The sequence below is a fragment of the Trifolium pratense genome, linkage group LG2, assembly GCF_020283565.1.
Source record: "Trifolium pratense cultivar HEN17-A07 linkage group LG2, ARS_RC_1.1, whole genome shotgun sequence".
In the NCBI taxonomy this organism is placed as follows: Eukaryota; Viridiplantae; Streptophyta; class Magnoliopsida; order Fabales; family Fabaceae; genus Trifolium; species Trifolium pratense.
In genome coordinates, this window is record NC_060060.1 from 53506113 (window position 1) to 53521663 (window position 15551).

At 32.6% G+C, this 15551-nt stretch overlaps 3 protein-coding genes across 4 annotated transcripts; 2 read left to right on the forward strand and 1 right to left on the reverse strand.

The window, feature by feature from the left end:
• The first annotated feature begins 442 nt into the window (after positions 1 to 442).
• Positions 443 to 4368, forward strand: LOC123906201. Of its 2 annotated transcripts, XM_045956057.1 has the most exons (8): positions 453 to 597; positions 752 to 846; positions 1132 to 1246; positions 1385 to 1443; positions 2156 to 2440; positions 2623 to 2701; positions 3208 to 3316; positions 4105 to 4368. In XM_045956057.1, exons 2-8 carry the CDS (start codon positions 790 to 792, stop codon positions 4181 to 4183), a joined length of 783 nt encoding a protein of 260 aa, XP_045812013.1. In that variant the 5' UTR covers positions 453 to 597; positions 752 to 789; the 3' UTR covers positions 4184 to 4368. The 2 variants fall into 2 exon arrangements, with proteins under 2 accessions (XP_045812014.1, XP_045812013.1); XM_045956058.1 differs by lacking the exon at positions 752 to 846 and having other exon boundaries at positions 443 to 597.
• A 680-nt stretch (positions 4369 to 5048) lies between these two features.
• On the reverse strand, positions 5049 to 10702 carry LOC123906202 (ras-related protein RABH1e). Its single transcript, XM_045956059.1, has 6 exons — positions 10404 to 10702; positions 8987 to 9057; positions 8725 to 8813; positions 6474 to 6585; positions 5812 to 5902; positions 5049 to 5539 (listed from the first exon to the last, which is right to left on the reverse strand). Exons 1-6 carry the CDS (start codon positions 10518 to 10520, stop codon positions 5396 to 5398), a joined length of 624 nt encoding a protein of 207 aa, XP_045812015.1. The 5' UTR covers positions 10521 to 10702; the 3' UTR covers positions 5049 to 5395.
• Positions 10703 to 12895: 2193 nt separating this feature from the next.
• On the forward strand, positions 12896 to 14532 carry LOC123906204 (F-box/kelch-repeat protein At3g06240-like). Its single transcript, XM_045956060.1, has one exon. The coding sequence runs from the start codon at positions 12975 to 12977 to the stop codon at positions 14190 to 14192; it is 1218 nt and encodes a 405-aa protein (XP_045812016.1). The 5' UTR covers positions 12896 to 12974; the 3' UTR covers positions 14193 to 14532.
• The last annotated feature ends 1019 nt before the right edge of the window (positions 14533 to 15551 follow it).

Consider the following 15551-nt stretch of genomic DNA (forward strand, 5'->3'; position numbering starts at 1 on the left):
CCTAAAATAAAGTATATGAAAAGGAAAGGCAATTATGGTCACGGATGAAACGAAGGTCTTTTGTCGTGACAGTCCAACTCGTATTTATGAGGAGCGAGCTAGCAACTGTAGGTAATATAGCTCTAGCCTCTACTGTACTTCCCATACAATTCTTATTATTAATAGTAGTAAACTAGTAATAAACCAAATCAAATGTTCTCGTAAGTATAGTTTAGTTGGCAGAGACATCACATTATATGTGCAGATTTCGGATTTGAACTTGAAGTTGGATTTTTTAGCTACTAACCTACTTGACAAAAAAAAACTAAAAAAAAAAAAAAACATAAACTAAACTACAAAAACAGATAAACAAATAAACCTTTATCTTCCACACCTCTTCTCTTCTCTTCTCAGATGTCCTAACGTGCATTTCATTTCACTCTCTTTTATTTATTTATTTATTTATTTATTTATTTTTAGAAATTTTCCTTAAATATAATAATAATTAATTAAAAATAAAATTATAATATAACCAGCACCACCACCGAAATACTCATTCATTCACGTGTGAAGCCAATTTCCTCCATGACAATGGCCGTCGATTCTTCCTTCTGTCAGGTAATAACAACATTCATTCTCTCTCTCTCTCTCTCTCTAACCTTCGATTTCATTTTCCGTTATTCTCATCCACATTCACTACTTTCAACTGAATCGGAATCTCAACTTGTTTCTTCTTCTTCTTTTTCTCTCTCTTTTAACAACTTGTTAACAGCTTGCGTTTCAACTCAACAAAATTGACGTTTACGAGTAATGTTAAGATACTTTCAATTCAATAACAGCTGGAAACTAAATCTCAACCAGACTCATGTGTGTTGAACTCTAACTCTAACTCAAACCACACGATTTTCTTTTTAAGTTTTTCATTAATTAAATTAGTTTACAGTTCCAAATTCAACTTGATTAGTTATAGAATCTTGATTAAGTACGGTTTATTTTAGATCACGTTATTAGGTTCAAAGTTTTTACTCTACTAACTAACTTGAGTTCTTGCATTACATTGTTTAATGTATAATGTTATTCTTGATTGCGATTTAGTTTATTTTTTATTTATTTTTTTCAAATGTATTTTGATTTTTTTCGATTTTATTGCAGAAAGAACATTTAATTCATGAGTTTCGAGAGGGGAATGGAAATGTACCTGTCGGTTGTTCGTGTTTGAGGTTAAATAAACCAGTTGTTGATGATCTTAATGCAAAGCTACCTCTAGGTAATTTAATTTAATTTAATTAATTTCGTTAAGTTATGTATTGCTTAATGTTGCTAGTTGTGGAAATTACTTTAGTATTTACAGCATTTTGAGCTGATTTTTTTTTGTTTTTGTTTGTTTGTTTGTTTGCTTTTTTAGATTTACCGCCAATTCTGGTCGAAGAAACTTCGATTCCAGTAGGATTGCACGGTTCACAGGTTAGTTCTTCTTTCCGTCAGTGCTGCGAATTGTTGTGGATCACTAAAAATAGCGGTTTGTTCAAATTTTGTTATGCTACAGTGTTGTAAGCACTATTTGACTAAATCGTGTAGTGTATTGTGGAACAATAGCAACAATAGCAGTTTGTTAAAATTCTGCTACGCTATGGCGCTGTTATATCTGCTATTTTACAACACTGCTTTTGATACAAAGATCTAACTCTTACTATTTACTTTTTGACTTGTTAATTTAGTGCATTGCATATTGTGTATCGTTGAATGTAATGATTTTATAATCTGGTATATCTTCTTGTATTGCATATGTTACTGATGGTTAGAACCATAAGATTGAGGGGGACAGGTTGAACAATCTTTGTCCGCAATCATGTTACATCTTGATCAGGAAAATAAAAACACTGTTAGGACCAGAATTTCCATTTGGTTCTAGTCAACTTGTTATTTTGGATCAAATGGTATCTAGAAATATGAATTAATATGAATTACTGAAGCTCCTTTTTCTCAAACTAAAGAGACTAAAGAGACATAAACTCAAATGTTTTTCTGTCAAAAAATACTCAAATGTCTTTTCAATGGTTCTTATTTGAACTGCCTTTCTTATTTTAAATGGTTCAACCGATTTGTGCAATGAATGATTCTTTGGAAACATCTCAAAATATGGTTTCAGAAACTGGTCCCTTTCCATTTTTTACAGGTCAAAGATGTTTATAGTATTTCAATGGTACCAGAGGAAGGTGAAAATGCAAGCAGTACTTCACCACTAGCTTTCTTAAGTGTTGTAGAGGTTCCTAATCAAGCTAAAAGTGGAATGTGTTTAGACGCTCATATAAATTGCCAAAACAACATTGATTTTCAAATGAAGAGCAAAGATACTTATACCCAGTGCATAGTTGATATACCTAATGCGAATGGAAACTCAGTTTCACCTGAATCCTATGAAGACGGAGTTGAAAGTTTTAAAACTGGGAACTCACCAACAGTAAGTCTCATAAATTCACCTTCCACGCTGTGATTTTTTCAGATATTGTGTGCAAGATAGCTTTCGTTAAATGCGGATAACATACTACCCTTACACATATATGTATGTGTCTATGTCTCTCTCTAGTCTCTGTGTGTGTACCAACATCTTTATACAAAGGCTGATAATTTACAACATTGCAGAGCGTACTGTGGAGAGAATCTAGTCTAAAAGCAGGGGCAAAACTTATGCAGAGTTTAGTAAACCTCAGCAATCCAAGAGGTATTCTTCTGTTCTTGTGTATCTTAATATTTTTCATTTCAGATAAGCTTGTGTAGTTTTATTTCCTGGAATCAATTAGATAGCTGGTTCTTTAAATAAACTATAAGATTTCTGGTTTGTTTGCCTTTTCAAAAGCAGTAAAAGATAAGTGGGTTTTGTTCTGACATTGGCTTATGCAATTGAAAAAGCATATGAAATACTCATAGTACAACTGGTTTATTTGAACTTGAAGAAGACGACAAGGGTATCTTCCATTGAAAATTTAAATTGTCCACCATAATCTTTTTGTTTTCCATTGTTAATCACATTGATAAGACTTCATAACCTGACATGCTATATTAGTATATTATGATATTTTGTTTATCTTTAATCTAGAATTATTTTGTCATATGAATAAACTATTTTTGCTCTCCTTTTTCTTGGACTAGTATTCATAATTTTGTTGGCAGAACACAATAGGTTTGTGATCCAGATGTATTTTTAATTCTTATTTTATAAATTAACAGATAAACCGGTCACTGAAAAGTTACATGATTTGCCGAGTAACAAATGGAGAAGATATAAGCGCTCTACCTCATTCGATTCCAGAAAAGTTGCTCTTCTGTTTTCAATATTGTAAGTTACAGCAGATCGAATAGTAATGCTTGAAATAAAATCATAGCTATCCACATGACTATATACATTTTTTCTTAGTTACTTATTCGTCTATCTCACTTTACTATCATTATTTGAGAAAATAGGCTATTATTTTGTGCGTATTTTCCATTTTTTCGTGGTAAAGTATTTCATCTAATATTCTACTAGTATTACTTTTTTCATGATCATAACAAATTGTTGAATAACATATTTTATTATTTTACACTATTCATAATAGTAGACAACTGAAGTGCTTCAATAGGAAAATAGAAGTCCTAATATATCAAACTTTCTCTTATGTTTATGTAATTTTTTGCATATGGTTTTGCCGTTTTGAAACTTGCATTTCATATGTTGTTGTGCATTGCATATCTCGTGAATTGTGGAGTCATGTTCATGTAGTTTTATATAGACAACCTACATCTTCATAAATGGTTATACATAAGGTTTTACCGTTTTGAAACTTGCATTTCATTGTTGTGGATTGCACATCTGATGCCACATCAAGAATGCTAACATGTGTTTCATTTTTGCTGAAAGATTCCCAATTAATGTAGTATTTGTCAAATACATATTCCACTCGAACAAATTCTGATTGGATTCCATGCAGTGGGAAATAATGCACGTAGTCATTTTTCCAAGGAACTGACATACTGTTGCCATGTTTCTCCAGTGTCTATTTTTTTTAGTATTTTGTTTATGGGCATTTGTTATTTTTTTCAGTTCTAAATTTGTGCAATTTACTAAATAAAACAATTTCTCTGCAGGTCAAGTTTGGGAACATTGGTATTGATATATCTGACATTGAGGGTCAGGCAGAAGGCTGATGGGTTTGTTCTTATGTGAAGGTTTCAATCTTCGTTGCCTCCTGTTTAAGTGTACACTTCTAAGTTTCTATGGTTTTTAATATAAACGTGTCTTTTGAATTGTAATAGAGCTCCTTGTGATGATGTTGAAGATAGAATTTGGGAAATGCTATTTGGCACGAAAATGTAGATTACGTTTATCCTAAAAGCTTCCTCTGTTATTTACTCTCTGTCTCATAGTGTGTTTTTTTTTTTTTTTTATTGTGTTGTTGTAAAAAAGTGTTCTTATTTCAAATTATTTTTTATTTTAGAATATTAATAAAGTATTAATTATCTTTATTCACCAATATTCTTATTTGTTGTATCTTATTCCACATGATTACTCTGCAAGCTATTTTTGATTTATAAAGGTATTTTGGTCGATGAAGCTCATGTCATTATAAAATTTAGTACACTCAACCAAAACATAATACACTTCTATGAAACAGAATGAATATTAAATTACCTGCTAAACCGGACAATCTAATGATTTAGCAGAGTCAAACTAGGACGATTGAATGGAAACATACCAAAAAAGACCGTTAATCACTTAATTAAACTCAATGTGCTGGAAGGAATAAACCTTGTGTTCTGATAATATTTTTGCCGCCCTTTAGCTTTGATTAGAGAAGCTCGCGAGATGAAACCATGAAACTAATGCAAAACCAATACTCTGTTTAAAGAAATTGTATATAATGTACCAATGAGAACTGTGTCTAGTGGAAGAATTAGACTCGCAATGTGGTGAATCAAAATTCAAATCCCAATCATAAGAATTATTCTCAGGAACTTAGTGTCTCACAAGCATCAAATAGGATTATTCTCGGTGGAGAAAATCTATAAAATTAAAATGAAACATGATAACATTTGGTCGATAAAAGCCTCCATTTTGAAGCTTTATCTAAGTATCCATTACTTGATGATGTCTACTCCATGTCAACCAGTAATGTTTAGATCAGTTTATTATATGCATTCTTACATAAAGTGACTAACTGCATAAGAAAATAAAACAAAATTATCAAAGTATTTTTAGTTTCTTATTTTATCTTACATCGAAACCATTACTGCTAAGTGCTAACCCTACCAAACTAAGCTGAAGAGCGTTGGTACAAAAGCACGTCTGGCCTAGGTGCATGTTTCCATTTTAGTTGCCAAGCCAATAACTGTGCCAAGTGAAAAGATTCATGCTGGCTTTGTTGTGAATAGCACTTGTTTAGCACGAGCAACCTCCTCCTTGCTGATCTGCCTGGGACGAATTCACAGTGGATTTTAAATTTACATCAACCATGTCGTCATTCTTTGTTGAAGAAAGAGTTTCCATCCCAGGTAAGGCTCCAGCAATCTTGCGAAATAAAGGCTGCAACATTTTATTTATTTGAATTAATACGTACACAATAAATTGATGAACATGTATGAAATGAGACAAAATTGTCAAAGAGAGAGACAGTTGACAACAAATTTGAAATCCCTGAATGGTCTAATTTTACATTTTATGAAAATGCAGCAGGGAATCATTCTAGGTTTCTCAGATTGATATACAATTATACATTCAGAAAACAAAGTTCAGAATTCAAAAGCATAAAAAATATTAAAAGTATGGGGTGACTTGGAGAATTAATCAAATTTCACCTTGATATTAAATCCTGCTTTAGCACTGGTTTCTATAAACATGATCCCGGTCTCACGCGACTTGGCGTCTCCTTCCTCTATAGAGACTTGCCTATTTAAGCATTACAAGTGTAATAAAATACATTGTCATTTAGTATATGAATTGTATCAGCAAAGATTTAGACAGCGATATCACAAGAGTTGAATCGCAAACATCACATGCAAAGCTAACAGAAAATATCATGTCCAATAATGAAATTTTATCATCCTGGACTTAAATTTACCTTATAATAAATAAGATTTTGAAATAACAACTTCAATGTATGGCAATTTTGGCAAACCTGTCGGAATTGAGTGTTACATAGTCTATTTACTAGCAAAACAATCATAATCAAACACTTTTAACTAAATTATTATTTAATAAAATCAGTTGTTAGGCAATCAAAGGAGAGACTATGTCCTACCATCATAGTATTCAAACAGAACATAAATTTACAAATATTTTCTTGCCAAGTTTTTAGAAAACGAAACTAGAATTATAGCAAACATTAAATAAAGTCTCATCTAATCTAATGCACAAAGAAAAGCATCTGAAAAAAATATCATGTCAAATTAGCAAACCAGTGGATATTTAACTTTAGAGAAAAATGCTCACTGTCCTGACTGGTTGACTCCCTGCTCACCTTTTTTCAACTAGATCAGTTTTGTTTCCAACCAAAACGATAATAACATCACTGCCTCGTTCTGTGCGTACCTCCTCAACCCACTTGTTAGTATTAAGAAATGATTGTCGATCTGCATCAGAATAGCTTGCTAAGAAATTTGATGATTATAATTTGATTTATGCCTCATAGATTGATTAAAAAAAACTAAGCACATCCAATTCCACAAGCAAACAGCGCATAGTGTACAATAGAATACACACATAGAGAGGTACGGACTGGGGAGCTTCCGTTTTCAACCATTTAGTGCTTTTCTGATAAATAAAGATCATAACAGTAAGACAAACATCAATCTTAAAGAATGGATTTAATATACATGCAGCAAAGCAAGCTTCCACTAGTTGGGGAATGCCTAGATCAGACATCATAATTTTCTGTCATGTATTAAGTGTTAAGATAGGTTGTTTATTCTATAAGTTTCTTATGAGTTTGGCCTATAATTTATCTTAATTCCCCTCTATGTTAGACTATACTCCATTTAGTCAACCAGTGCTTTTAATTCTTCTTCGTGCTTAAATCACCTAAGATCTTGCCATCTTCTCTACAAAGGGAACCACCTAATTTTGGAACCACCTAATTTTTTTTCCCAATTAATGTATTTTTGGTCCTATCTCATCTTGTGTAAACCGCTCATCCATTGTAACATTCTTATCACTGTGACGCCGAGTCTTCCTTCTTTTTGGCTCTTTACAACTCAATATTGAGTCCCATATAACATTGTAATTTGTAAGTTTATGACTATGCTGTAAAATCTTCCTTTATGCTTAAGGGGTGCTTTATATCACACGGGTCAAACTCAAATTATCCTTCTATTTTGTCAACCCTACTTGAATCCTATAATTGACATCTCTTATCTGTGGCGGTCATTTTGTATGATGGAGCTGTTGAAAGAGAGAATATAGAGACATATGATGATGAAACCGTGCGTCTCAATTAAACAATGAAGATATTATTTTGGACGGAAATATAGGAGATAGTATTCCTAATTACGTTGTAATATATGCTTATAAAGTTAGTAAACTATATAATAATTACAAAGATCATGATCATATTTTCAACATGAGCCAGAGTACTTTTAATATTTTTTATTTTCTCCAATTTTCACCTCTAAAGCTAGACACGTCCCTCTTGCAAAACTTGTGTTTCATAAACTTATTTTAAGTTTCATGGAATTGGAAGCCTTGTGTTTCGATTACCGACTCTGTATCACTAACTTCCATTACTTTTTTTTTAGCCTACAACTAAGACTATATTATCCACAAACAACAAAAAGTACAATGACATTGTCTCTTGGATATAAGCATAAACAAAATCAAGACAAAATTATAAGCACTAAAAATTGACTCTTGGAGCACACCTATAGCTATAAAGAGTATTCTCAGTTTAGTTATGTTAACTTGACTATTCTTATTTGTTTTTCTCTCAACTTGGATATTCATAACTAAAAACCCTATGCTGGATGGTCAAACTCTTTTCTGATACAACATTGTAGTTCTGTGTCCTTTTTTTCATGAAATAAGTGTTAACTATGGGAAGATTAATAATTATAAAAAAATCTAAAATGGTGTTTACTTCCCAATATACCATATCCCAATAAACACTCTCACACCCTCTAGAGCTATTTCACGTGACCATTTAGATTATCTTTTACGAAACTCTTTTTCCGTACAGTATTTCATGATCCAAACCTTCTAAAACCTGTCCAAACCTGTTTAGAATTTCACCTTGTATTACTCTTCTAACCTTACTTGTGGTGCATATGCTGCTTAGAACTTCACCTTGTATTGCTCTTCTAACCTTACTTATTTTTCCAGTATTTCAAATCTTGAATTCCAACGCGTCTAGTTCTTTATCCATCTCTTCTACTCACCTAGATTTTTGCAAGTACTTAAAATGTATCTTCTCATTAATCATGATCATGATTTCTACTTTCTAGTACTTTTATTGATTTACCTATGAGTGTGCCTACATTGCATGTTCCAAAATGAATATTACACTCATGAACAAACTTCCATACCCACTCCCATTCCAAAAGAAAGCATTCACATGATACAAATGTTATACATTAGAAAATAATTTGGAATAATTATGTCACAACTCACAAGAAAATCTATGAAGACTAAGTAGACAACCCTTCCATTTCATTTTTCCTTAAAAGAACAAAAATATTATTACTTACTGGGTTTTTCCCAATTATAAACATAATACTTACTGGCTACGTCATATACAATAACTGCAACCGAAGAATCTCTTATATAGCTTGGAATTAGACTTCTAAATCTTTCTTGTCCTGCAGTATCCCTGTGGAGTTAAAATAAACCACACTCAAAATATGCAAAAAAAAAAAAAAAAAAGAGAGGGTAAAATAGTGTCTACACTGCAATTTGAAATCTGCTATAACTTTTAGAATAGACAAACATATAATCCATAAATAGACTGATGATTTATATGGCTTGAAGAGGAATACTGCCTACCAAAGCTGCAAACGAACCGTTCGATCTTCAAGGTACATTGTTTTTGACAAAAAGTCAATACCGATAGTGGCCTGAAATTTATACAATCAAAAAATGTGTCACGAACCTAGCAGCTGGAAAGGGGAAAAAGAAAATGCAAAAGTTGAGACCAAAACAACATGAAAAAGAAGACATTGATATTTTAAGCAACCTTGTATGATAAGGTGGTAACTGACATAAACGAGGAGCATTATGAATGAAGTAACTTTAGCGTATCGTCTCTTAATTTTTTCAAGGAATGAGGTATCCCCGTATCGGATACAATTATCGTATATTGTCTGTGCATCATTGATAAAATGGCAGAAATTTCATAAATATGATTACCATGAAACTATATTCAATTATTTCATGGTACTTTTATTATAACAATTAAACCTTGAAAATAATTTCACAATCACTAATAACAGCTCTTCTTCCCACTCTAGCACTTCACAAACTTAAACTTAAGGGTCATGCTAACTAGTGCCCTGCCCCTAGGGGCACTAGATAGTTAAGGAAACCAAAAAAGGTAAATTTTGTATTGAAAAGAGCATGTATTTTATTATGAAAATATAGACTACACAAGTTTCAAGACTAGTTTACTGCATTAGGTTTCTTAACTAGTGCCTCAGGGGCACTAGATAGTTAACCTGCAGAAATGATCAATCCACGACGAAAACGGAATTTACAACTAATTTTTAATTCTTAACTGTAACTTATTTTTCATTGTATCAAAATCAACATATATTATTACTCCGTACACTTATATTTAGATCAACTCCAGCTGTTCATCGGTTATAAAAAAAAATCCCGCTGTTCATAATACTCCAACGACAACACAGAAAAACCATTCGAAGAAAAAGCATCTAGAGTACATTGCAGACAAAAAATATCCTCTGATTCTCCTAACTCCTAATCAAGTTTTTTTTTTTTTGGTAAAGCCTAATCAAGTGTTATAATCACACAGATAATTATGCTTATTTCCTATACGCAACAGAAAATAATTTTTTTTTGGTTGACAAACAAATTTTACTTATTTAGAAACAACAGAAAATAACAAATTTCAAATTAGCAATCAATGACGCGATCTTTTCACATCTTTGTTATTGATGCAAACAAAACAATCACAAAATTGGCAAAAAAAAAGGAAAAGAAAAAAAGAAGTTACATGATTAAAACGGCAATAATACTCTAATAACAATCAATCGTATAATCAAAATGCCCTATCTGATTTATGATGAGCTGAAATACAAGATCAATGGAAAAACAAGACGATCCAGATTGATAGCAACAGAATTGTGATAAATTGACATGAAAATTGAAACAGAGAATCGATAGATCAACAAAATCTTCCAATCACGATAAATTATAACAGAAAAGAAGAGAACGATGGAATTACCTGATAGGTATTGTCGAATTTGTCATACATGAAGCGAGTGATGATGCTGGTTTTACCAACGGATTGATCACCTAAGAAAACGAGTTTGTATTTGGCGAGAGGAGATACAGTTGCCATTTTTGGGGATTTTTTTTTGTTTGTTTGTTCTTTGGATGAGATCTAGATCTGAATCTGAATCTCTCAAAATTCGAGAGAAACAGTTAGAGAGAAAATGAAGAGAGGGAAAGAAAAATTGCAGTTGACGATAATCACCACTTGTTGCAATTTCAAAGTGCAAACACTATATATATGGGCGCCACTAAGCGCCAACCACGATGACTAGTTCTTTTGGGCTGACTTTTATTAGTAGTTTATTATGTGTACAATTATATAAATTTTTTTTTTCATCTCTTCTAACCTTAGCCGTTATAATTATTTTTTTCCTTTCTTAGTCGATCAGAACGAGTGATTAAGGTCAACATAGACTTCTTCATTAAAGTACCCTTGTGCAATAAGTTTGGCTTTGTTTTTTGTTACAGTGTCATTCTCATCACTTGTTCTTGTAAACCTACTTGGTATGAATCACATTCACATTTTCTTGTATAGGGACTAAATCCCACACTTCATTTCTTTTAAACTGACCTAATTCCTCTTGCATAGCATTGATTCTGAATTCATCAGTTAGAGCTTCATTCACATTCTTAGGTTCAAATTTAGATACAAAACATGAATTGAAAACTAAATCATTTGATCTTCTGGTAGTAATTCCTAGATCAGGATTCTCAATGATGAGTTCCTTTGGATGGTTCTTCTGAACTCTGATAGATGGACCTTTATTTGATGGGAAATTGTCTGATTCAGAATTAGAAACTTCTGAGTTGGATTCAGGTTCCTTGTCATCTTCATATACATCTAACTGTTGATCAGATGCTGCAACATCGACATATGTTACCTTGTCAATTGTTGAATCATCTATCACCGCATTAATTGACTCCATCAAAGTCTTGATTCTATAATTGAACACTCTATAGGCTCTGCTATTTGTAAAATTATAGAACCAAGTGGATGAGTTAGCTTCTTCTTGGGGTCCATCTTCCTTCTATGTTCCATATCTGTTAAGATGTAACATTTGCTTCCAAATACGTGGAAATATTTAATAGCAGGTTTCTTGTTTTTTCCCAACTCATACAGAGTAGTTGAGGTACCTGATCTCAAAGTGACCTGATTACGGATGTAGCAAGCAGTATGGGTGGCCTCAGCCCAAAAGAAATATGGAAGTTTCTTGGCATGTAGCATAACTCTAGCCGATTCTTGCAATGTTCTATTTTTCCTTTCTACTACACCATTTTGTTGAGGTGTGATGGGGGATGGGAATTCATGCACGATTCCTTCAGATGCACAAAATTCAGAGAACTTAGAGTTCTCAAACTCCTTCTCATGGCTACTTCTTATCCTAACTATCACATTGTCTTTTTCTCTTTAAAGTTGTTTACAAAGATCTTTGAACACCTCAAAAGTATATGATTTTTTTTTCTAATAAAGTTTACCCAAGTAAATCTTGAGAAATCGTCAACAACCACAAGAGCATACTTTTTTCCACCAACATTTTCAACTTGCACAGGTCACATCAAATCCATATGTAAAAGTTCAAGGACTCTTGAAGTTGTCAGATGTTGCAACTTCTGGTACGACACCTTGGTTTGTTTTCCAATCTCACATTCTCCACAAATGTCGCCTTCTTCAATTATGAGTTTAGGTAATTCTCTAATAGATTATTCAGATATGGCTTTCTTCATACTTCTCAGATTTTGATGACCAAACTTTTGGTGCCACAATTTTACTTTATCTTATTTAGTTATCAAACAAGTGGATAAGTTAGCTTCTTCTTGAGGAACCCGCACAATACCTTATCACCTAAAATCAATTTTTTTTTTACGGGGACTAAAATCAAAACTAGAGTTAATTTTCATATTTAATCCAAAATCCAAATATTCAACAAAATACATCTCTTTGAAAAGAAAAAAAAATCATTTTTTTTACGTGGACTAAAATCAAAACTAGAGTTAATTTTTATATTTAATCCAAAATCCAAATATTCAACAAATACATCTCTTTGAAAAGAAAAAATCTTTTTTTTTTACGGGAACTAAAATCAAAACTATAGTTAATTTTCATATTTAATCCAAAATCCAAATATTCAACAAATGTATCTCTTTGAAAAGAAAAAAAATCATTTTTTTTACGGGGACTAAAATCAAAACTAGAGTTAATTTTCATATTTAATCTAAAATCCAAATATTCAACAAATACATCTCTTTGAAAAGAAAAATATCATTTTTTTTTACGGAAACTAAAATCAAAACTAGAGTTAATTTTCATATTTAATCCAAAATCCAAATATTCAATAAATACATCTTTTTTAAAAGAAAAAAATAGGTTACTTCTCAATTAAGTTTTTTTTTTTTTTTCTCTTTTTGGTAGAAAAAGATATTTGTCTTTTGAAGACCATCTCAATCTGAAATAGTTTAAAAACATTGGTAGGAAACCAGTTTCCGTCACATTCAAACATCGGTAGGAAACCTCGTTCTGTGAATGGAGATGGCGAAATCTTTGACAATTGCAAAAGTAAGTAACCACATACCTGAAGATCTTGCATTCTCTGCTGTTCTGTATAAACTTCCTTTGAAATCTTTGAAGCGATTTGGATGTGTAAGCAAAACATGGTCTCTCTTATTTCAAAACCCTAATTTCTTGAGCAAGTTCCGCAATAATTTAATATCTATTCCTCACTCTTACTACAATGATACATCACTCCTCCTAAATCAGGTTATGTATCATGATCATAATAATAGTCAAGTTTATTCCTCTATGCATTCACTTTTTGGTGAGAAATATGAGAATAGACTCAAATTAGAGTTTCCAAATCCATTTCAAGAGGAGGATCCTTTCTTTAATATTTTGTGTTGTGGTAGTATTACTGGAATTCTTTGTCTTTTCCAACATCACAAAGTTGTATTGTGGAATCCAACTACCGATGAATTCAAAGTCATTCCTCCAAGCTCTGCTGAATCTATACCACCTCCTTGGGACCCTTCTCCGCTTCTCTATGGATTTGGTTATGACCATGTAAGTTATGACTATAAGATTATTAGGCATGTATGTTATTTTTTAAATACTCAAGGTGAGGATTGGGATGATCTGTTGTCGTCGAGCCAAACATGCTATGAACACTTATGGGAGATTTATAGCCTTCGATGTAACTCTTGGAGGAAAATTGATGTCGATATTCCTAGAGATTGGGAAGTCTCTACGGAGAATGGATTGTTTATGGACGGAATATGTCATTGGTACTCTAGTTGTACAAAGAACGATGATGAATGTGAACATATCTTAGTGTCCTTTGACTTGACCAATGAGGTGTCTTTTGCAACACTCATACCCTTAGACATAGATGCCAATGAAAAATGTAATTTCGTTCAGCGAAATTTGATGATGTTAAATGGGTCAATTGCTTCGATCTCATGGTATATACATACATCTACTTTTCACATATCAGTTTTGGCCGAACTTGGTGTGAAGGAATCATGGACTAAACTCTTTGTTGTTGGACCTTTGCCTTACATTCAGTATCCTGTTGGTGCTGGGAAGAATGGTCACATATTCTTCACAAAAAAAGATGGAGGACTAGTCCACTTTGATTTAACTACCCAAATGATTGAGGAACTTGGTGGTGTCAAAGGAGCGCATTATTATTCTGAAGTAATAATTTATAAGGAAAACCTTCTTTCGATTGGAGGAATAAATCATTAGTTGGTTTTCGCTTGTCACCTAAGAGGTTGTTGATTGGGTTTATTAGGATAATTTCATCTTGTATAATAAAAAGGGGGGTTTTCAATCACCCATATCATAATAGTGATTATGAGGATATTGCTGCTGTATCAATTTTATGAGGATATTGAAAAGTCTATTCTCTTCTGTTGGAAAACGGATGTGCTTTTTATTTCAAATATTGGAATAATTTTTTGGCTTTTTCTTATCTGTCTCGAATTTTATATAGAAATAGATTATATTTGGATAATATGAGAAGCCTATATTTGTTTGAATTTCATTTTATTCTACTTGTAATATCTATGCTCTATGTTTGAGTTTACACTGTAATTTTGTCTTGTATGTCCTTTGGCTTAGGAATCATCTGATGAGATTTCAGAGCTGTAATTATACAAACATAGCTATTATCCACAAAATCCTCTTGAAAGAAAAAACCTCTTTAAACCAACAATGAGAAGGGAATCAAAACACACATCACATTGATATTCGGGGTTTAATATAGAAATCATGTGTTTGCAGTCTAGTTGTTTGATGTAATACTTGTTTGATTATGTGCTAGTTTTCCTACTTCATTTAACTTGCATTGCAGGTGAAAGTTTTCATGAAGTTATTGAAGATAACGAAAATGGCAGAGAAAGATTGAAGAAGAAGAAGAAGAAGCATGTTGAAAGCTTCAAAAGTAATTTTATTCATTGATCAAGCAAAAGTAGTTACAAGCACCTTTATATAGGTGAAGATAGTTCTAACCAACTCTAACAAACTACTAACAATCTTCTAACAAACTTCTAACAAACTATATGCTATGCTATTCTACATAAGCTGTACACTAAGCAAAGGTACACAATCTCTTAAGGAGATGACTTGTGTAGCAAGCAACGAGTACACAATCACTCAAGGAGGTGACTTGTGTAGCAAGCAACGTAGAACTGTAATACCCTCCCTCAAGCTAAACATGGTAAATGTCAATCATGTTGAGCTTGGAAATGAAGGAATGAAACGATTTGGGCGGAAGAGGCTTGGTAAAGAAATCTGCAAGTTGAGATTTGGTGTGAATTGGAAGCAATTTGAAAACATCCTGCTGCAATTTTTCCCTAACAAAGTGACAGTCAATCTCAAGATGCTTGGTGCGCTCATGAAAAACTGGATTGGCTGCAATGTGAAGTGCACTCTGGTTGTCACAATACAGCACAGGAGGCTTGACACAGGACACTCTTAAATCCTTGAGCAAGTAAGCAAGCCATTGAAGCTCGCAAGCAGCAAAAGATAAGGCACGATATTCTGCTTCTGAGGAGCTGCGAGCTATAGTGTGTTGCTTCTTGGCACGCCATGAAATCAAGGAGG